At 41.4% G+C, this 20,140-nt stretch overlaps 2 protein-coding genes across 2 annotated transcripts; both read left to right on the forward strand.

The window, feature by feature from the left end:
• The first annotated feature begins 850 nt into the window (after positions 1-850).
• LOC134793921 (uncharacterized) lies at positions 851-1,786 on the forward strand. Its single transcript, XM_063765636.1, has one exon. The coding sequence runs from the start codon at positions 851-853 to the stop codon at positions 1,784-1,786; it is 936 nt and encodes a 311-aa protein (XP_063621706.1).
• A 4,398-nt stretch (positions 1,787-6,184) lies between these two features.
• LOC134793406 (cyclic GMP-AMP synthase-like receptor) lies at positions 6,185-15,953 on the forward strand. The gene is made up of 6 exons (XM_063764981.1): positions 6,185-6,402; positions 7,073-7,264; positions 11,140-11,357; positions 11,885-12,133; positions 13,824-13,983; positions 15,188-15,953. The coding sequence occupies exons 2-6, from the start codon at positions 7,091-7,093 to the stop codon at positions 15,908-15,910; spliced, it is 1,524 nt and encodes a 507-aa protein (XP_063621051.1). The 5' UTR covers positions 6,185-6,402; positions 7,073-7,090; the 3' UTR covers positions 15,911-15,953.
• The last annotated feature ends 4,187 nt before the right edge of the window (positions 15,954-20,140 follow it).

Raw genomic sequence — 20,140 nt, forward strand, 5'->3', positions numbered from 1 at the left:
GTAGATCCATAATGTATGAACTAGGTCAAAAACTACATAACTAATAGTGAACATCAATAGAACAAATATGTGCATCAAATACAGAACCTCCTTATATTTTGAAGTCGGCTACTTTTGGGGACGATTAAAACGCGAGGACGATTGAAACGTTTCAATCGTCCACAAGCAAGTTGTTTCTATCGTCCCCATGTGGCGTAGCCTATACAAATTTTACCTTACTTAACACTATACAACCTAACATCTTATAAATAATAGATTTCATAAATTAAATCTCAACATTTACATATCAACAAAATAAATCCACAATAAATAATATTTTAAACGAGCATCGGTGTTTAACGCCTCAAATTCGACATACGCATCGCGTAGTATAGGTATCCATAGCGCGCCGCCGCGCGCGCTTATGAATGAAAGCTTGACTAGTCGATACTCGCCCTTCACGACGCAACCACGCGGCTCGCCTGCGCTCGCGCGGCCATATTTCGATTTACGTGTGGACTGTAATTGTTATTATTTATACTAACGTTACTAACTATGTTTGTGCTTGCGATTGTGCTTATCAAGTACCTAATAAACTAACAAGTGTGTGCTATAAACTAATCTATAAACCGAAGACTTACTAACTAATGCGGTGGTTGTGTTTATACCTACATAGACTTATCTATCCTGTGCAGCGCCTTCTATCTTATGTTTAAATTGGGTTATTTCTACTGTAAAGAATAGTGACATTCTCTGTTCGTGTTTCTTTTTGTGCCTGCATATTTAATTAAATAAAAGACATTAATAAATAAAGCAGTGTTATCAGTTACTACGAAACATCAACCCTATACTGGTGACCACGACAGGAGCCATGGGAACACGGGATAACCAGCCGCCGTCGACCGCTCAACCACCAGTGATTCCTGGAAACGCCGCTAGTGAGGAGACAGTGCCCGCGAGCGAAACACCTAGAAATCTGCTACCCGGCACTAGTGATGGGAACGTGTCGGTGTCGGTAAATAGTCACGACGTATTTAGAGTGGGGATAAAAGTGCCTCCCTTTTGGCCAGAAGAGCCAGACATCTGGTTTGCGCAAATCGAGGGACAATTTGACCTGCAAAGGATAACGAGTGACACGACCAAATTTAATTACGTCATTAGCCACCTAGACAATCACCACTCACGGGCGGTCAAAGACATTATTATTAAACCTCCCCCAAGCGGCAAGTATGAAAAACTCAAAGGTGAGCTGATCAGAAGATTGAGCGACTCGAAAGAAAAGCGCATCAAGCAGCTGATGATGCACGAGGAGCTGGGCGAGCGGAAGCCGTCGGAGTTCCTGCGCCACCTCCAGGGCCTAGCGGGCGTCAGCGTGGACGAAGATTTTATGAAGACCATGTGGATCGGCCGCCTGCCGCACGGAATCCAAACTGTGTTGGCCGGGCAACCCAGCACAGCGACGCTAGAAGCCCTGGCTGACCTGGCGGATAGGGTCAACGACCTAGCTTCAGCGACGCCACGCGTGGCAACCGTCGGCAACGCAGTACCCGGCTCAGTGATCAGCGACCTCGCCAAAGAACTGGCGGAACTTCGGCGGGAGCTTCGGGAGTTGAAGACTGGACCTGGTCGAACCTCCAGATCCCGCACCTCATCCGCGCGAGGCAGCCGCAGCAACTCCAGGCAACGCTCCGAATCGAATTATAGAAAATACCCAACATGCTGGTATCATAGCAAATTCGGAGAGAAAGCCAGCAGGTGCACCCGCCCATGTGACTACTCTTCGGAAAACGCGAAGGGCGGTCGATAATGGCGGCTGACGATTGCCCTCCAACTTCAAGAGGCCGCCTGTTCGTGACCGATCGATCTTCGAAGACGCAGTTCCTGGTCGACACTGGTAGCGACCTCTGTGTCTACCCAAGGTCATCACTTCGCGAACGTCGTTCAAAAACGAACTATAGTTTATGCGCAGCTAATGGTTCTAGTATAAGTACATATGGGTATGTCCATTTTGATTTAGACCTTAGTTTACGTAGAACATTTCCATGGCGCTTTGTAGTGGCAGATGTGACAAAACCAATAATTGGCTTAGATTTTTTAAACTTTTATGATCTCTTGGTTGATTGTCGCCGTAAACGATTAATAGATAATCTCACGTTGCTCTCAGCTGCCGCTACCTCAGCCCATGGTTGTAATATTTCATCTGTGAAAGTAGTGACTGGCGAGTCTCGTTATCATAAAATACTTGACGATTACCCCGAAATCACTCGTCCAGCCGGTACACATCACACTGTTAAGCATAACACCGTACACCACATTAGAACAACACCAGGCCCTCCAGTCTCCTCCCCACCCCGCCGTTTAGCCCCCGACAAGCTCAAGATCGCGCGTCAGGAATTCCAGTCTATGCTGGCCAATGGTACAGCTAGACCTTCGGAAAGCCCGTGGTCATCACCACTACCTGGCGCCGAAGAAAAACAACGGGTGGCGTCCCTGCGGCGATTACCGTAAGTTAAATGCCCGCACTGTGCCTGACATGTATCCGATTAAACACATTCACGACTGTACGCACAGTGTTGCAGGTTGTAGCGTATTTAGCACAATTGACCTCGAAAAAGCGTATAATCAGATACCTGTCAGCCCCAAGGATATACCAAAGACCGCTATTACAACCCCTTTCGGTCTATATGAGTTTCCCTACATGGGGTTTGGCTTCAGAAACGCGGGGCAAACTTTTCAACGGTTTGTTGACGAGGTGACCAGAGGCCTCGATTTTGTCTATGCGTACTTGGATGATTTCCTCATTTACTCACGCAGTGAAGCTGAGCATGAGGAACATCTCCGCAAAGTTTTCCAGAAGCTGAAGGACTACGGCCTCATGGTGAACGCAGCCAAGTGCGTGTTTGGTGAAAAAGAGGTAACATTTTTAGGATACCGGATCTCAGAGAGAGGCTGCAAACCGCTTGACTCCAAGGTACAGGCAGTTAAGGAATTCCCGCCTCCTACAAACGTCCGGCAACTTAGAGGTTTTCTGGGTATGCTCAATTTTTACAGGAGATTTCTTCCGCGAGCAGCCCAGATCCAGGCTCCTCTTCACGCTTTACTGACTGGTTCGGTAAAAGGTTCCCAGCCCATCACTCTCGAAGGAGAGACTCTAGCAGCCTTCGAAGCCTGCAAAGAGAGCTTATCCAATGCTGCTCTGCTGGCTCACCCCGACTGCTCCGCTAATCTCGCTGTGGTTACAGATGCATCAGATAAAGCCCCCGGTGCGGTGCTACAGCAGTTCAGGGACGGCACATGGGAACCGCTCGCGTTCTTCTCGAGGAAGCTTACACCTTCACAAGTTAAGTACTCTCCCTATGACAGAGAGCTGCTTGCCATTTATGAAGCCATAAAATACTTTCGGCACATGCTCGAGGCCAGGCATTTTGTCGTATATACCGACCACAAACCGATCAGTTTCGCATTTCACGAACGAAAAACAAACTGTTCGCCGCGTCAGTACAGACATCTCGACTTCATCTCTCAGTTCACAACGGACATCCGGCATATATCCGGAAAGGATAATGTTGTCGCCGATACACTGTCGCGTATCGAAGAACTGGGAGCACCGGTAAGTCTCGAGGCGCTAGCCGAAGGTCAAACTTCTGATCCTGAGTTACAAGCACTTCTAAGCGAAGGTTCATCACTGCAACTGCGAAAGCTGCATGTACCTGGTAGTCGTGTCCCTCTGTACTGCGACATCAGTACCCCGACCTCCAGGCCTTATGTCAGTAAGTACTTTCGCAAGCAAGTTTTTGATAGTTTGCACTCTCTTAGCCACCCCGGATCCAACGCGTCGGCTAAGCTAGTCGCCGAAAGGTTTGTGTGGCCCGGCGTTCAGAAGGACTGCAGAGAGTGGACTCGCGCGTGTATCCAGTGCCAGCGGGCTAAGGTCAATCGACATGTGACCGCCCCGCTTGGTACCTTCAACTTACCGCGCACCCGTTTCAAACAGGTTCATATCGATTTGGTCGGTCCTCTTCCTCTCTCGCATGGATATCGGTACTGTCTGACAGCCGTAGACCGGTTCACCCGGTGGCCGGAAGCAGTACCGATCGAGGACATTACTGCGGAAACTGTTGCCAAGGCTCTACTATCAAACTGGATAGCTCGATTCGGCTCTCCAACAGACATTACAACCGACCGCGGAAGCCAGTTTGAATCCGAGTTGTTCCAATGTCTGTCAAAGTTGGCCGGATTCGAACACAAAAGGACAACAGCCTATCATCCAGCGTGCAATGGATTAGTGGAGCGATTCCACCGTCAGCTAAAAGCCGCAATAGTATGTCACGCGAACGAGAAGTGGACCGAATCATTACCCTGGGTTCTACTAGGAATAAGAACTGCCTTCAAGGAAGACTTACAGTCATCTTCAGCCGAGCTGGTGTACGGAGAACCTCTAAGGCTTCCTGGTGAGTTCTTTGACTCAACCATGACTGGTACAACAGACATGTCTGTGTTCACCGCCAGACTCAGGAACTTCGCCGAAAAGCTAAGACCTACACCTGCTTCTCGACACACAAAACCTAAGGTATTCGTTTACAAAGAGCTTCCGACCTGCGAATACGTGTTCCTCCGAGAGCACCCATCGCGAGGTCCACTGCAACCAGCATACTCTGGACCCCATAAGGTAATATCTCGTGATGACAAGGTTTTCAGGATTGTTCTGCACAACACAGAGAAGACAGTGTCCATAGACCGACTTAAGCCGGCCTTCACATTGTCTCCCGACGTGGGAAGTGATAATCACGCTACTGTTCCACCTACGATAGCAAATCATCACTCTCGTCAACAGATCACTCCTAGTGCTACACCTCAACAACCTGATCAGCCTGTAATAATTCCTGCAGCTACAACTGAACAGAACGTCACACGTTCCGGTCGTCAGGTAAGATTCCCAGATCATTACAAGGATTATTATCGCCCTGGACGGTCTCTGGGGGGGAGTGGTGTGGCGTAGCCTATACAAATTTTACCTTACTTAACACTATACAACCTAACATCTTATAAATAATAGATTTCATAAATTAAATCTCAACATTTACATATCAACAAAATAAATCCACAATAAATAATATTTTAAACGAGCATCGGTGTTTAACGCCTCAAATTCGACATACGCATCGCGTAGTATAGGTATCCATAGCGCGCCGCCGCGCGCGCTTATGAATGAAAGCTTGACTAGTCGATACTCGCCCTTCACGACGCAACCACGCGGCTCGCCTGCGCTCGCGCGGCCATATTTCGATTTACGTGTGGACTGTAATTGTTATTATTTATACTAACGTTACTAACTATGTTTGTGCTTGCGATTGTGCTTATCAAGTACCTAATAAACTAACAAGTGTGTGCTATAAACTAATCTATAAACCGAAGACTTACTAACTAATGCGGTGGTTGTGTTTATACCTACATAGACTTATCTATCCTGTGCAGCGCCTTCTATCTTATGTTTAAATTGGGTTATTTCTACTGTAAAGAATAGTGACATTCTCTGTTCGTGTTTCTTTTTGTGCCTGCATATTTAATTAAATAAAAGACATTAATAAATAAAGCAGTGTTATCAGTTACTACGAAACATCAACCCTATACCCACACCTCGTTTATCACTTCAAAGTCAAATATTATATATAAGAAAGGCTCGAACGCGCTGATCAACGGCCCTTAAAACAATCGTTTATTCCTAACTCGAATACCAAAATAATTTGATTAGTCAAAATACAAGAGTAAACGAAGTTATAAGAAAATATACGAGAGCAGAAGTTCTTACTTTTTACCGCGAAAAACTGGTTTAGCTCGTGGACACCCCTGTCTCGCACCATCACTCGAGCCCTACTGGTCAAGGATTCAAACATGGCCGACCGCGTGTACCGAGTATTGCGTCAGACGCGTAGGTATTATAGTTTTCGAGAAATTTGACTTGTTTCAATCATGACGTGTTTCTATTGTCCCCGGTCTACCCTAACCTTAATTTTTAATTTACTAAAAATAAAATCACACTGTTTATTAAATATCAGTATTTAAATTTTCAAATGATCTTTGCAAGTCAAATAGAGAACTAGAATTATTTTTACTCCATCATATTATTAGCATTAGCATGATATTAAATACTTAATTATGAACGCAACTGTAATAGAGGTTATGATTTTTGTAGCGCTGACAACACCACAATTGGCTGCCGGCTGGGATTGCGATCGCCGGCCGGGGAAGATTTGATGAACTTGTGAGTGAAAAGGACGTGATATTCCGGAATGTAGTGACCAATAATAGAAGGGCCACGTCTCCCGAAGCCGACTACGGCTTGCCATCATTTTCGTACTCCCAGAATAGATTTGTGCGCCGGCAAACACACAGGAAACATCGCAAAACCAAGAAACATTTTAGGTAAACATGGTGTCTTATCGTTTCTAAGTACCTACTTGTAATTAGGTAGGTATCCGTCTAATGAAATCTAATCTTTTAGTATTGATACTGCGCTTTCTGATAATCTGTGTTTGTATTGAAAATGTACATAAATTATTGATTCGTATATTACTTAACTATGTACTTACTTTATTTATAGTTCCAATAATTTTTAGAAAGTTGTTAACTTAAGTGTTTTCAGAAACTACTTCTGTTCATATACCTATTACCTACCTATGCCCAGAACTAGTTTTCAGTCTGACCCTCCTAAGATATTTTTAATGAGTTACCTAGTGAAAGTTTTTTTAGAGGGTTGAAAATACTAATAAATTCCAATAAAAGTTATGTATTTATTTTACACCTAAATAACAGTAATAAGATAAAGGCCAGAATAAAATGTTTCAATTTCTGTTGGCAATTATACTCAAGTGCTCTCTCCATTTCTTGTTGTATTGTAATATAACATGTAACCTTGATTATTCGATTATAGTACAAACAGCAACACTCCTAATCGTACATCAGTGGACAACATGTGAGCTATCATAATCGCTGCAGACTTTTCTTGGTCTAACTCTAGGGATGTCTTACTGCACGCGTTTTTTTTTTAATTCACTCCGGCTTATAAAATGTTTTTACTAATTTATTGTTACAGCATACAGATCAGCTGAAAATGGCAGTGAACAAGAAATATATGGACTTGTACCTCACTGAGGTCTACAAGAAGTTCATAGCTATAAAGGATGAGGACTACAGAAAGTCACAGGATATCTTTAAGAAGGTGTTCGACCAGGTCAAACAGAAAATGGGCGAGAATTGCAACTACTTCAGCAAGTACAGCAAAGAGGTAGGTTTGGTTTGACTGCAACTCTGAAGCCATCCCTCTCACTCACTTTAAAAACACGACTATCCCTCTTATGTCGCGCTCGCACTACACGACGCTTGTGTGCAAATGAGAGCAAGGATGCTATCAGGCGACTGACGACTTGACAGACGGGCTTTCAAATAAGTCCCACTGAATCATAGGGATCATCCATTAATTACGTCACACGAATTTATAGGTTTTTTTACCCCTCCCCCCTCCTTGTCACACTTGGTAACATTTTGCAAACCCCTCCCCCCCTGGTGTGACGTCACATTTTAGGCAATTTTGTTTTCAACGAAATCGACAATATTAACTCGGCATTATTATTTTAATAAAAAAATATTTTTGATATATAAATATTAGTAATTTTATAACACAACGAAAGTTACATCCAAAATCTCATTATTTAACTGTACAGCGAATAAAAAAATATAAATTAATTTTCGGTTACTGATGAAGTTAAAGTGACATCACAATGTTTGTGACTCCCCCCTCCCCCATGTCACAACATGTCACATTTTCTTGACCCCCTCCCTCCCCCGAAACGTGTGACGTAATTAATGGATGACCCCATACGTAAGGGCGTTATAAATCTAAGTTTCGTTAATATGTCTCTCTTTCACTTGCATAATCGAGCGATAGGGAGGCAAATTGATGAACGATGTAATTCGCAGTAGTAGCCCAGTTTGGAAAAAAAAGAAAGGTAATGATAGGTATCTATTTTATTTGTGGCGAATCAGACGTTTAATAGTAATTAACGTTATTTTTGGGTTACTAATGGATTACCGAAATATTTTTGCCAGATTTTCATATCCCAAACAATTTATCCCAAAAATATAAAATCCAACTAATCATTTCCCAACTAAACAAGTCGAAAAAAAATATTTTCCAAGAGAATGATATGCAAAAAAATATTTTGACATTTCCTTACTTTGGCAACATTTATTTTACCAAATTTTAATTACTCGAAAGTATTAGTTGGCAAAGAATACAAAAACCATAACAAAACATGACAAATGTAACAGTTATCAAAAAAAGAAATTGCCAATTTTTATTTGAACAAATTTTAATTTCTCCAAATGAGTACTTACCAAAGAATACAAAAACCAAAACTAAACGTGACAAACTATTGTATTTTGTCATTTTCTTATTTTGACAATTATTATTTCACATTTTGTTATTTATTTAATAAATACTTTAAATAATTCCAAATTTAGTAATGGCAAATATTACAGAACAAATGTCAAAAATTATTATCTGTAGGGTTACCACCCTAGTATTTTAATTTGCATTTCACTAATATTTTAATAAGTGGGTAGGCTCCGATAACAATCCCTTTTTTTAAAGTAAGTGAGACCCGGCAGCCGGTCGACGAAGCCCCGCTTCGCGGGGCTTCTATTTTCTGCTCTAAGGAACACAAGGTAACTAACGAACCTATCTAGGTGGAAATATACGTAATACTGTCGTGTTTTTTCAATGCGGGGGGCTCCGATAACAATCCCTTTTTTTAAAGTAAGTGAGACCCGGCAGCCGGTCGACGAAGCCCCGCTTCGCGGGGCTTCTATTTTCTGCTCTAAGGAACACAAGGTAACTAACGAACCTATCTAGGTGGAAATATACGTAATACTGTAGTGTTTTTTCAATGCGGGGGCTTCGCCCCCCGAGCCCCCCTTTCGGGGGGCTTCGCCCCCCCGTCCCCCCTTTTGGTAGCTTTCGCGTGGTTTAGACTAACGCAACATATTCTAAAGTATGACTTAATTAATAAAAAAACAATTGTTGCATATTACAATCCCCTTTTTTAAAGCAAGTGAGACTCGGCAGCCGGTCGACGAAGCCCCGCTTCTCGCTTCGCGGGGCTTCTATTTTCTGCTCTGAGGAACACAAGGTAACTAACGAACCTATCTAGGTAAAAATACAGGTAATACTGTAGTGTTTTTACAATGCGGGGGGCTCCGATAACAATCCCTTTTTTTAAAGTAAGTGAGACCCGGCAGCCGGTCGACGAAGCCCCGCTTCGCGGGGCTTCTATTTTCTGCTCTGAGGAACACAAGGTAACTAACGAACCTATCTAGGTGGAAATATACGTAATACTGTAGTGTTTTTTCAATGCGGGGGGCTTCGCCCCCCCGTCCCCCCTTTTGGTAGCTTTCGCGTGGTTTAGACTAACGCAACATATTCTAAAGTATGACTTAATTAATAAAAAAACAATTGTTGCATATTACAATCCCTTTTTTTAAAGCAAGTGAGACTTGGCAACCGCTCTAAGGAACACAAGGTAACTCACGAACCTACCTAGGTAATAGTGGTTTTTTGGGCAGCTTTCGGGCTGTTTAGTTTCCCAAACCAAACTAAGCACCCACTTTACCTAACCTAGCCGTAACACATTTTTAATAACCTAATGTTTTGGATAGACATAATTTGTCCAGTAGTGGTTTTGCAATACATTTGTTTGAACAAACATTTTTTAAGTAAAGATATTTTTGGAAAAAATAATTTTGTCCAGTGATTCATTTGACGAAAATAAATTTGAGCGAACATTTATAGTCTAAGTAAAACATTTGGAAAAAAAACAGTTGGTCTTATAAAAGTTGCAAAGTAATAGTTTGGGAAATGATCATTTGTCGGAATTTAAGTTTGTTAAATGTTCATATGGGAAAGATTGAGTTGACAAACGTGCAGTTGGTAAAATTTGGTTGGGAAACGAAATTTGGTCAAAAAAGTTTCGGTAAATTAAAAGGATCCCGTTATTTTTTTTTATTTTTACAAGCTTTTATGTATTTAGTTTCACCTGACCGTTGTCTGTCTGTTTGTCGGTCTGTAATAAAATCTTGCAAGTTAAATTTGATCCACTTCCCGGTTTCCGATTGAGCTGAAATTTTGCATGCATGTATAAATCGGATGACAATGTAATATTATTGTACCATATCGAGCTGATCTGATGATGGAGACAGGAGGTGGCCATAGGAACTCTGTGATGAAACAACGCAACCTAATTGTGTTAGGGGTTTTTAGAATTGTCTCGATGAGTATTAGTTGTCTGTTGTAAGAAAAGTACAGTCAACGATAAAAGCTTGTACCAAAAATGATTTTTTTGCCAATAACTTATTATTTTATTTATTCAAACAAAATTTATACAGTCTGACAGTATGAACCAAATCACTGAACAATTTAGAGTTAACTTATATGCTATGGGTACACAAAACTTTACAAAAACAGTTTTATAAAATAACACTACCATCCATCGCCTCGCAATACTTCAGACAGATACTACATACACTTGCCCATCAACTTGCAAATGCAAACAAATCACTTTCAGGAGCCCATGACAGAAGCGCGTTCAGAAATTTTAGAGCGCGAATGAGAGGAGATTTTAGGTGTGCTGCAGTACGCGTTGGTGGAACTGCAAGAAGGTTATGGTGTCTAGGCCTTAGTTCCTGCTTGGATAGGAAAGGCACAGAGAGCCTCACTATCTGTGCCACTAGGTCAGGGCAGTCGGAATCTCCGCGCAAAGTTCTACAAGCCACTACCAGAAGATTATGGTTATACCTCAGAGAGTTGAATCCCAGGGATCCTAACAAAAATATTGTAGGGTATAAACATATATCATGAGATAATGACAAGATAAAAGGCCCTACCCAATAGCTTAGCTAGGCATGGGCGAAGCTGCCCCTTGCCCACGGCCTCGCCTAAGGGGGGCCAGGAAAGCCAACCCTTTTTATTCGCTTAGGAATACACATTGAAAGAATAGGGCCTCGCAGATGCTACTTCGCTCACGGCTAAATTAGTTCACGCTACGCTACTGGCCCTAATTATCTGTTCTAATACAAAACATCTCAATATATAATTTCACGTCCCAGGTCCTATACGGCGGGAGCGTATCCGATGGCATAAAGGTGTCCAAACTGGACGAATTCGACATGGACATCGTGATCCGTCTCCCCATCAACTACGACGACGGAATCTGCCTCGAGACGGACATTCCCGGCTATGTGCGGATGAAGATCACAAATGCCTTCGACCATTTGGATAAACAGCCGGATTGGGAGAAGTGTCATAAAGTCACTAGAGAGTGGAGGTGCGTACACAATGTACACATACTACTTACTGTATCCGAAGTATAAAGGTGTCAAAACTGGATTAATTCGACATGGACATAGTGATCCGCCTACAAGATACATACATCCGATCTGCCTCAAGAGCAGCATTCCAGCTAGGCGTTTCTTCCCTTCTTGCAACTCAGTAGGCACCTATTCTTCTTTCATTCTTGAATCAAATTCACCTCTTCCATCCATTTTTCGTCGATTCACAACATTATAGATACATCATGCAATTCTTCTATCCTTTCCTAAATATTCCTCTAATCTAATACAATCACTGGGTGTAGCATCCCATTTCACCCTATGGGTAACTTGTAACGTGTGTCACGTCAAGATCGTGCAGTCTTTTGTAATGCTAAAAGAACGAGGTATATTTTTCGTAATTGGCCCTTTGAGGGGCTGGCCTTTCCCAGTTTGAAGCCAGTTACAGATTGGGGTTTTTGTCCTATTTCGACTGCCTACCTACCAAACTGTATTAATGATGGGATTGAACTTCTTTTTCTAGGGACAACGACAAATACTTCCTCCAGAACAAGTTCCGCGCCTGGATGCACGGCATCGTGCAGCGCGCCGTCAACGACATGAAAGGGGAGGTCCGTGTAAACGGGGACCTGTATCTGCTCAGCTACAAGTCAGCTGGCCCCGCGTTCACTTTGAATGTGAAGAATGGACCTGATGTCGCGCCGTTCAAGTTGGATGTGGATCTGGTGCCGGTTATACGGTTTTCGGTGCCACGGTGGCCTGATGGATACAGGTGAATATTTTATTCTACTATAGAATCTGGTTTAGCCGATTTAGGCATGATAGGACTAATATACTTTGGGTCATAGACTTGTATCTGCTCAGCTATAAATCACCTGGCCCCGCATTCACTTTGAATGTGAAGTATGATATATGTTGCGCCGTTCAAGTTGTAGGTACGTGGATCTTGTGCCGGTTATTATGTTTACTGATTGGGTCAGAGGCCTGCAAGTTTCTCAAGAGTCTAACGACTCGATTCGGAAAATGAATTAGATTTCTACTAGACTTCAACAAGTTACGATACGGATAATTTAAAGATATTTGTAAGATAGATATGTCAAATTTGACGTTTCTGTGATTCTGGAGGTCCTCTTGAACGATTTCGACAAGTTATGACTTAGATATCCAAGTCACATCTAGTCGATATCTAATGTAGATCTAGTTGATCTCTAAATCGTCTCAAGATCTTGTGATTATCTCGAAATCCGAATAGGCCTATAAGACTGTTACTTTACACAAAAGTCTTTGCATAAATAATTGGCATGATTTTCAACTTGGAATTGGTACTATTGGTAGAATATAATTATGTTGACCGTGACCATTAGGTACTGACTATATAAATAGCGATATAGGGTACAGATATGATTGTAATAGTTGAATGTTTGTCCCAACATTATGCAATGACACATCGCTAGAAAACCCAAAACGTTTTATCAAATTAAATATCCGGACCATTGCGTTCGGGACTCAATCGGGAATTCTAAGTACTACCAACAACTGACGACTCGTGAACCTTACGTCTTCTCAATAAGGTCTGGAATTGTCCGGTAACAGTGTATTGTAGATAAAGACACGACCACTTGAGTGGGTTGAGTGGGTCCCGATAACTTGTTGTGGTGACACGAAATCTCATAATGTTTCTTTGGTTTCCTGTAGATAAGTTTTTTTTTCGCTCGAGTCTTGGAGCTGTTATTTGTGACAGGACGAAAAGGTTAAAATAATTTTAGCTATTTTAACGTATTCTCTGTTCGTAATCGCTTTCCTCTACAAAGCGGGAAAACGCTGGGTTCGGCTACGATCGTAGCGCTACGAAAACGTTGGCGTTGAATGCGTTAAAATGAATTATGATGTGTCTCCAAAACTATTCGACGGGAACTGGATCTGGATTAAAACTTGTTAATTATGTTAAGATATTTTCTGCGCTTCTCCAAAGCAGTTAATCTTTTATTTATTTATTCGACCCATATTCGACCACGTCTAAAATACTGAACATAAACAATAATCTTTGACCTCTTTTAGAATTTTCTCCTACGCAGAATCATTTGAACTATTCAGTGCTGAAGGAGGTTTGAACTCTCGACCTGTGTTTTAGTTGATTTATTTTATGTTATGAGTTAAAACTTTGGGAAACAAACAGGCATAAACAATTCACATTATTACCTAATAACATTATAGCTATTCAGTCCATAAATACTTGCCATTCCGTTGTCTGTTTATTCAATCGAAAACATTATATATTAATCGAAAACATCGTAATATCTTTTGTCCAGAGGCTCTGTGTAAGGGTGGTATTCCATCTGTCCAATATCCAATGTGTATTTGCGTTTCACATTTTGCTTAGCGAGAGAGTGAGACGCAATGCACATTGGACCAAGAAATTGGAGAGGTGGAATACCAACCTAACACATCAGACTATTGTCCAGACAAATGGAGGGCAGCCAGAGTCGTGACTGGCTGGTGGTGCCGAAACCCAACAAGGGCCTCGAGGACACGCAGCAGAACCGGTGCTGGCGGCTCTCCTTCCAGGACTTCGAGCGCGACATGATGAAGGGGTGCCAACAGTTGAAGAGCACCATACGATTGGTAAGAGTTACTACAGGCTGATGGTCCTGAACTATAAGGGTCTGAGGACCAGCAGAATCGGTGCTGGCGGCTCTCCTTCCAGGACTTCGAGCGGGACATGATGAAGGGATGCCAACAGCTGAAGAGCACCACACGATTGGTAAGAGTTACTACAGGCTGATGGTCCTGAACTATAAGGGTCTGAGGACCAGCAGAACCGGTGCTGGCGGCTCTCCTTCCAGGACTTCGAGCGGGACATGATGAAGGGATGCCAACAGCTGAAGAGCACCACACGATTGATAAGAGTTACTACAGGCTGATGGTCCTGAACTATAAGGGTCTGAGGACCAGCAGAACCGGTGCTGGCGGCTCTCCTTCCAGGACTTCGAGCGGGACATGATGAAGGGGTGCCAGCAGCTGAAGAGCACCATACGATTGGTAAGAGTTAATACAGAGTGGTGGTCCTGAACAATAAGGCTCTGGGGACCAGCAGAACCGGTGCTGGCGGCTCTCCTTCCAGGACTTTGAGCGGGATATGATGAAGAGCACCATACGATTGGTAAGAGTTCCACTCTACAACAGAGGCACTCGCAGTGGTGAAGCCAAATTTTTGGTGTGGGAAGGGCTTGAGCTCAATTAGGGACCCTATTTTTTTTGGAGGGACTCGGATACTATTGAGAGGCACTTGATCCAATATACTTGTTGGCCATGCCAATGATTTTCGACATAATAGGCTTTGCTCTATCTGGCACAAAAATACATAAGGTCATAGCGTACACATTAGCAAAGCATTCACTTGTTGTAAGTACTACTTAAACGACGTCTACTGTAGACTTGTATGGAGGTATATAATCTTTTTTTTGTTACCGATAAGGAATGATAGCAACAATTGACAGGATGCGATGATTAGAATACTAATGAAGTAATTATCTTATACACGAATATAGTTAGCATTCATAATTAATTATTAACTTTTTAAAAGCTCCAGGCAAATTTCTATTATTACGGCGAAAACATGAGGGAAGGTTATGGATTTCACAGTGTAAGTATACGAGTATCTGTGGATATTCCACCGTAGCGTCGAGACTATGAATGAGGTGCCAATCGAATCGTTCTAGACAGTTGGCTAGTTGATTTGTAATTTTATGATGAGCTGAGCGTGGTAGTTTCAAAAACCCATTTTTAGTTACTTCTAAAGAAATTAAATACTTATGTATACTTGCAGGTAAAGAAGCTACGCGACGCGCTCGGCCTCAAATACATCGCTAGCTACTACATCAAAACCCTTTTCCTCTGGAAGATCACGCAAGAAAACGACCGCAAATACTGGCAGAACAAAATCGCCTTCCTCTTCCAAACCATGCTCGAAGACCTACACAACGCCATCGAGAAAAAAGAAATCAAATACTACTGGAATGATGAACTCAATCTCATTGAGGGTTTAAGACCGTCCCTGCAAAAACTCTACGCTGAAAAATTACTAGAAGTGATCAATTCTTTAAAAGCAGGCGCTATTGAAAAAGTAGTAGCCGCTTTGCTGAACGCTGAAGAACTCGCGGAATATAAGGAATCAGAATTTTACGAACAACATTTGGCCGTTCTTAATAATGCTACGTTAAAACACCAGAGTTCAGTGAAATCTGTAAGTAGTAATTGCAGCAATGGGAGTCAGGATGATGTTGACGCAAAAACTCAAATTGACGCGATCGGTTTGAAAACACTTATATCAAAGATGGATAAGTTGTCAGACAAGTTTGATAAAATGAGTGTGTGTTTGTTGGATAAAGTCGATGCGTTGTCGGATAAAGTAGATGCGCTGGCGGATAAGGTGGCGATGCAGGAGATGATATTGGAGGGTTTGGGTAAAAAGAAGGTTGAGAATGATATGGTTTTGAATCTTCTTGGCGCTGATCCGCTGCCGGGGGTTTTTGCAGATGTGGTACATTAGGCAAACTTGTGTTTGTACAGTTGAGGTACAAGTTGGAAGCCGGCGACGTGTCGCTACTGCAGACGACACGACTGGTTTCTAGGTATTTCTATGAAGACCATTCGAAGTTAGTGACGCGTCGCCGAGCGACTTGTCGCCCTACCGCAGATCAGCATTGCCTCTCTCACTCTCACTCGGAGTCAACTGCATATGCAGTTGGGGTGGAAATTTTAACACAGCGACATGACGCCGCGACTTGAACATCTGCAGTTGTCGTCTGGAGTCGCGACACGTCGCCGGGTTCCAACTTGTACCTTTAGCATGATTAGTAGCACATATGACAACACATGAAAAGTATGTGCCAACTTCTTAAAAAAAATACTTATCCCTGCAGTTCGCGTTAAGAAACTATACACTAAATTGTTTTGCATGTAGAGACAAGTCTCTCAATGTATTTCCGGACCGATACGACCTTCAAAACTTCAAAAAAGACATTGTATTACAATGGGATTAGTTATACATGTAGTACATGACCAAAAAATTGTCACCTAATGCTTCAGATGCATGCTGTACTATTTTTGTTCCGTCTAATGGTGCTTTTTAAAGAGTTGGGCGCGATTTCAAAGCACCTTCACCTTCAGGGCGTAGCCAACGTGCCAGTCGTTAACGCTCCGTACCGTATCATAGTCATCTCTCTCTCTATCACTCTTCCACCCTAGTGCGACAGTGACAGTTGCATTTCATTCGCTACGGAGCGTTAACGATTGCACGTTGGCTACGCAGTACGATCTCTTTATTTTGACTACTTTAGATAAGGTTTATAATAAGGCATAGTAAACGCAACTACTCGTAATAATAAGTATATTATGGTCGTAGTGCAATATATAAGACATCACTTTTTAAATTATGTAAGTTTTAAATACTTATTATGGACGTAGGCAGGTCAGTCCACGGTTACTCTGCACTGCCTTGACAAGCGATAGTGTTTGAAATGCCACAATAGACGTCGAATTGCTATATAACTAAGAAACAACGTTTCATAAAGATATATTCGTTTCATAAGAAATTGTATATAGGGTGACTGCTATAGTTATTGGCCACTCTTAAAAATAAGACTTCTATTGCCTTGTTTCTTTCTACCTTACTACAGAATAAATAATAGTACTAGGTCCAGAAGACTCACTCTCTAACAAAACGCGTTTGTTACGATCAGGACAGATATGGCCGCTAGGTGGCGACAGCGCCACGCGCGGCTTATGGCTAGCCATCAAAATTGGTGTGGAACGGATGTACTTTTAGCTACCTGTTGCAAAGCGACGAAATCGCGGAGTGAGCCACGCCTGACCTTACTTAGTGTCCAATAACTATAGCAGTCGCCCTACTCGAGAAAATTATTCATCTATCGCCGTGACTCGGGTGGCCGAGTGGTTGAGGCATGAGGCAGAGGACGCTGGTTTGATCCCAGCCCTGGGCACTAGATGCCTTGGTCACTTATTCTTTCATATATAACATGTGTTTCAGTCGAATTGCTATTAAAAAACAATGTTTACGGTGGCACTCAACACTTTATCCCTGCAGAGTCAACTTAGACGGATTTTAGTAATTATTTTTATACGTAGGTATTATTATTTTAGAATACAACGAATGTCCCCATCTGTAAAATAAGGGATTAAAACGATTAATTCAATTTTAAATATTACTACGTGTCTTGTAGCATTTAAATTTAGAATGATAATTATAAAATTTAAATATTATAATTATGTGACAATAATAAATACATACAATTAGGTATACATTAGTAAATAAGTGTTTCGTTGCAGGAGATGCATCCCTTCGCAATCGTGTCGCAAGCGAACAGGAGCAAGCTATGAGTAAGCATTCCTATACTAAAGATAAGATAAATATCTTTTATTCTTCAATTTAGGCATACGAGTAGGTATGTAGAAACACCCCACACTAGCATCTTTTGAGCGTCAGCGTCTAGTCAGCGTTGTGAAAAAAAAGACGCTACGTACTTGTGCTAACGTTGCCTCGAGCAGCAGCCAGAGTTGAGTAGACGCCGACGCTCGGGAGACGCTAGTATGGGTTTTATCTGACAATGTGGCTATGAATGTCAAAAAGGAAAACTGCTGTACCAAAGATTCATTATATAAGCTATGTAAAGTCTAAAGGCCTGTCTCCATATTGCGCGGCAAACTATCGAACATTGGGTCGCGAGGCAGCCGCGCACAATTGGCGGGTTCACAAGTTCCAATGTTCGATAGTTTGCCGCGCAATATGGAGACAGGCCTTAATCAAGTTTGTGCTTCGAATTTGACAGCTAATAGATAGCGCCTTAAATAATGCGGTAACTCTGGTTATCAAAGAGTTGGCGACGGGCGATATTACCAGAAAATAGAATATAGCGTCATTATTACCTGTCAAACTCAGCGCATGATTTCTTCTCTTGACTTTACACACATCAATGAATCTTTTATAAAGATCGGTTTTCCTAGGATTTTTTTAAAAGGCTTATTTGAGTTATTTGTCTATGAAAACCGTACTAAAATAAGCACTCTTAAAAATATACTCAAGTATCTTTGAGTAGTAACGTTAGCTAATAATTCTATTGGCGCCACTTGCACCATCCCATTAACCCGGGGCTAAGCGGTCAAACCGTTAACCCAGTGTCAAATTGTATACTACGATGGTAGCTCCCTTCCGAGGTTTTCCCGAGGGTCTACAGTATGGGGTTCTTCAAAAAAAGAGTGTACAGGTTTTTAAAAGATCGGCAACGCGCATGTAAGCATGTCTGGAGTTGCAGGCGTCCATAGGCTACGGTGACTGCTTACCATCAGGCGGGCCGTATGCTTGTTTGCCACCTATGTGGTATAAAAAAAAACAGGTTTAACCGGTTAGCCCAGCTTAGTGGGATAATGCAAGTGGCGCTTAGAGGTATAAAATGTACCCACCGACTTATTAATCGCTTGCATAAGTAGAGTAATTGCATATTCAATATGCATCACTTAGACAAGTCTAAGCCAATTTTAAACCGACTTAGCAGCGCCACTATCCCTAATAATATTATAATACCTCTTCAAGCTTGCACCGCTGACATTGCTATACTTTTATTTTTAATTGGTTTTAATGACACGCATATTGAGAGCCAGAGTATTGTACGCCAAATTCTGGCTGATTGTGATGTAACCAAGTAGGTACTAATACCACCATTTATAACTCGCATTCAAACAATTTGTATTAGAACTGATTTAGACAAAATTTGGTATGGCGATAGTTTGAGGACCGGGGAAGGACATGGATAGTTTTTAAGCAAACAATGTGGCGGGCACTTTTGACTTTGACTATAGATAAGTATAGATATATAGTTTAATTTTTATTCTATATTTGTGTCACTATCCCATTCAATTGACATCATTGGCCTAATTAAACATTTTTATATATGATTGTCTTAATCAATAATACATATTTTATAAGTATTTTATTTATTTAACCACTATATCGTAACCGTTAAGTTATATTTTGCATTTCTAAATCACACAGTGACAAACATTTTAGAACAATTTAATTTCAAACATAATACCTTGTGTAAATGTTCAGAATTGCTATATTTATTTAAAACAAATGGTTATTTTAACATTAATATTATTATGTAATCTTACGCAGCTTATGTACTGTAATCTAACTGTATTAACAGGTTCTCTGTCCCTTGTATCACATATGTGACGTTATCTATGAAAAGGGACCTTAATGTCGATGGCGCTTACGCAATTATCAACGATGCTGCAATATAAATACATTCCGTGCGGCGTAAGCGCCATCGACAATAAGGTCCCTTTTCATAGATAATGCCCAATATAATTCTTAAAAGTAGGTATTTGTTCAGGGAACCTATTAGAAATATACCAAGTGCCTTTAGTAGTATATATTTTTAGGAATAAAAAATTGTAAAAGGGTATTAGCAAAAAAAACCGAGATATATTTTATTTCTCTATGTTTATAAACGTTTATAATAAACGTTTTTATACTTTTAAAATGTTTTATTTGTACCAATAAATGAATAGTCCAGTAGCTCTTATATCATTTATTTTTTATTATAAACAGAGTATAAACTAGGAAGAGAAATATTAATTTACAACGCATGGAATACAATGCTCTATTGCTTTAAGCCCGTTAACATGTTAAGACAACACGAATATTCACGGGACACAGTTATACGTTAGAGGGGGAAAAAGCTTTAAAACCTAACTTCTT

The sequence above is a fragment of the Cydia splendana genome, chromosome 9 (assembly GCF_910591565.1).
Source record: "Cydia splendana chromosome 9, ilCydSple1.2, whole genome shotgun sequence".
Taxonomy (NCBI): domain Eukaryota; kingdom Metazoa; phylum Arthropoda; class Insecta; order Lepidoptera; family Tortricidae; genus Cydia; species Cydia splendana.

Bases quoted from the DNA above. Each gene is read 5' to 3' on its own strand.
- LOC134793921 (XM_063765636.1), top strand. From the start codon at position 851: ATGGGAACACGGGATAACCAGCCGCCGTCGACCGCTCAACCACCAGTG.
- LOC134793406 (XM_063764981.1), top strand. From the start codon at position 7,091: ATGGCAGTGAACAAGAAATATATGGACTTGTACCTCACTGAGGTCTAC. The intron at 7,265-11,139 runs GTAGGTTTGGTT...TTCACGTCCCAG, and splicing joins TCAGCAAGTACAGCAAAGAG to GTCCTATACGGCGGGAGCGT. The intron at 12,134-13,823 runs GTGAATATTTTA...ACTATTGTCCAG, and splicing joins CGGTGGCCTGATGGATACAG to ACAAATGGAGGGCAGCCAGA.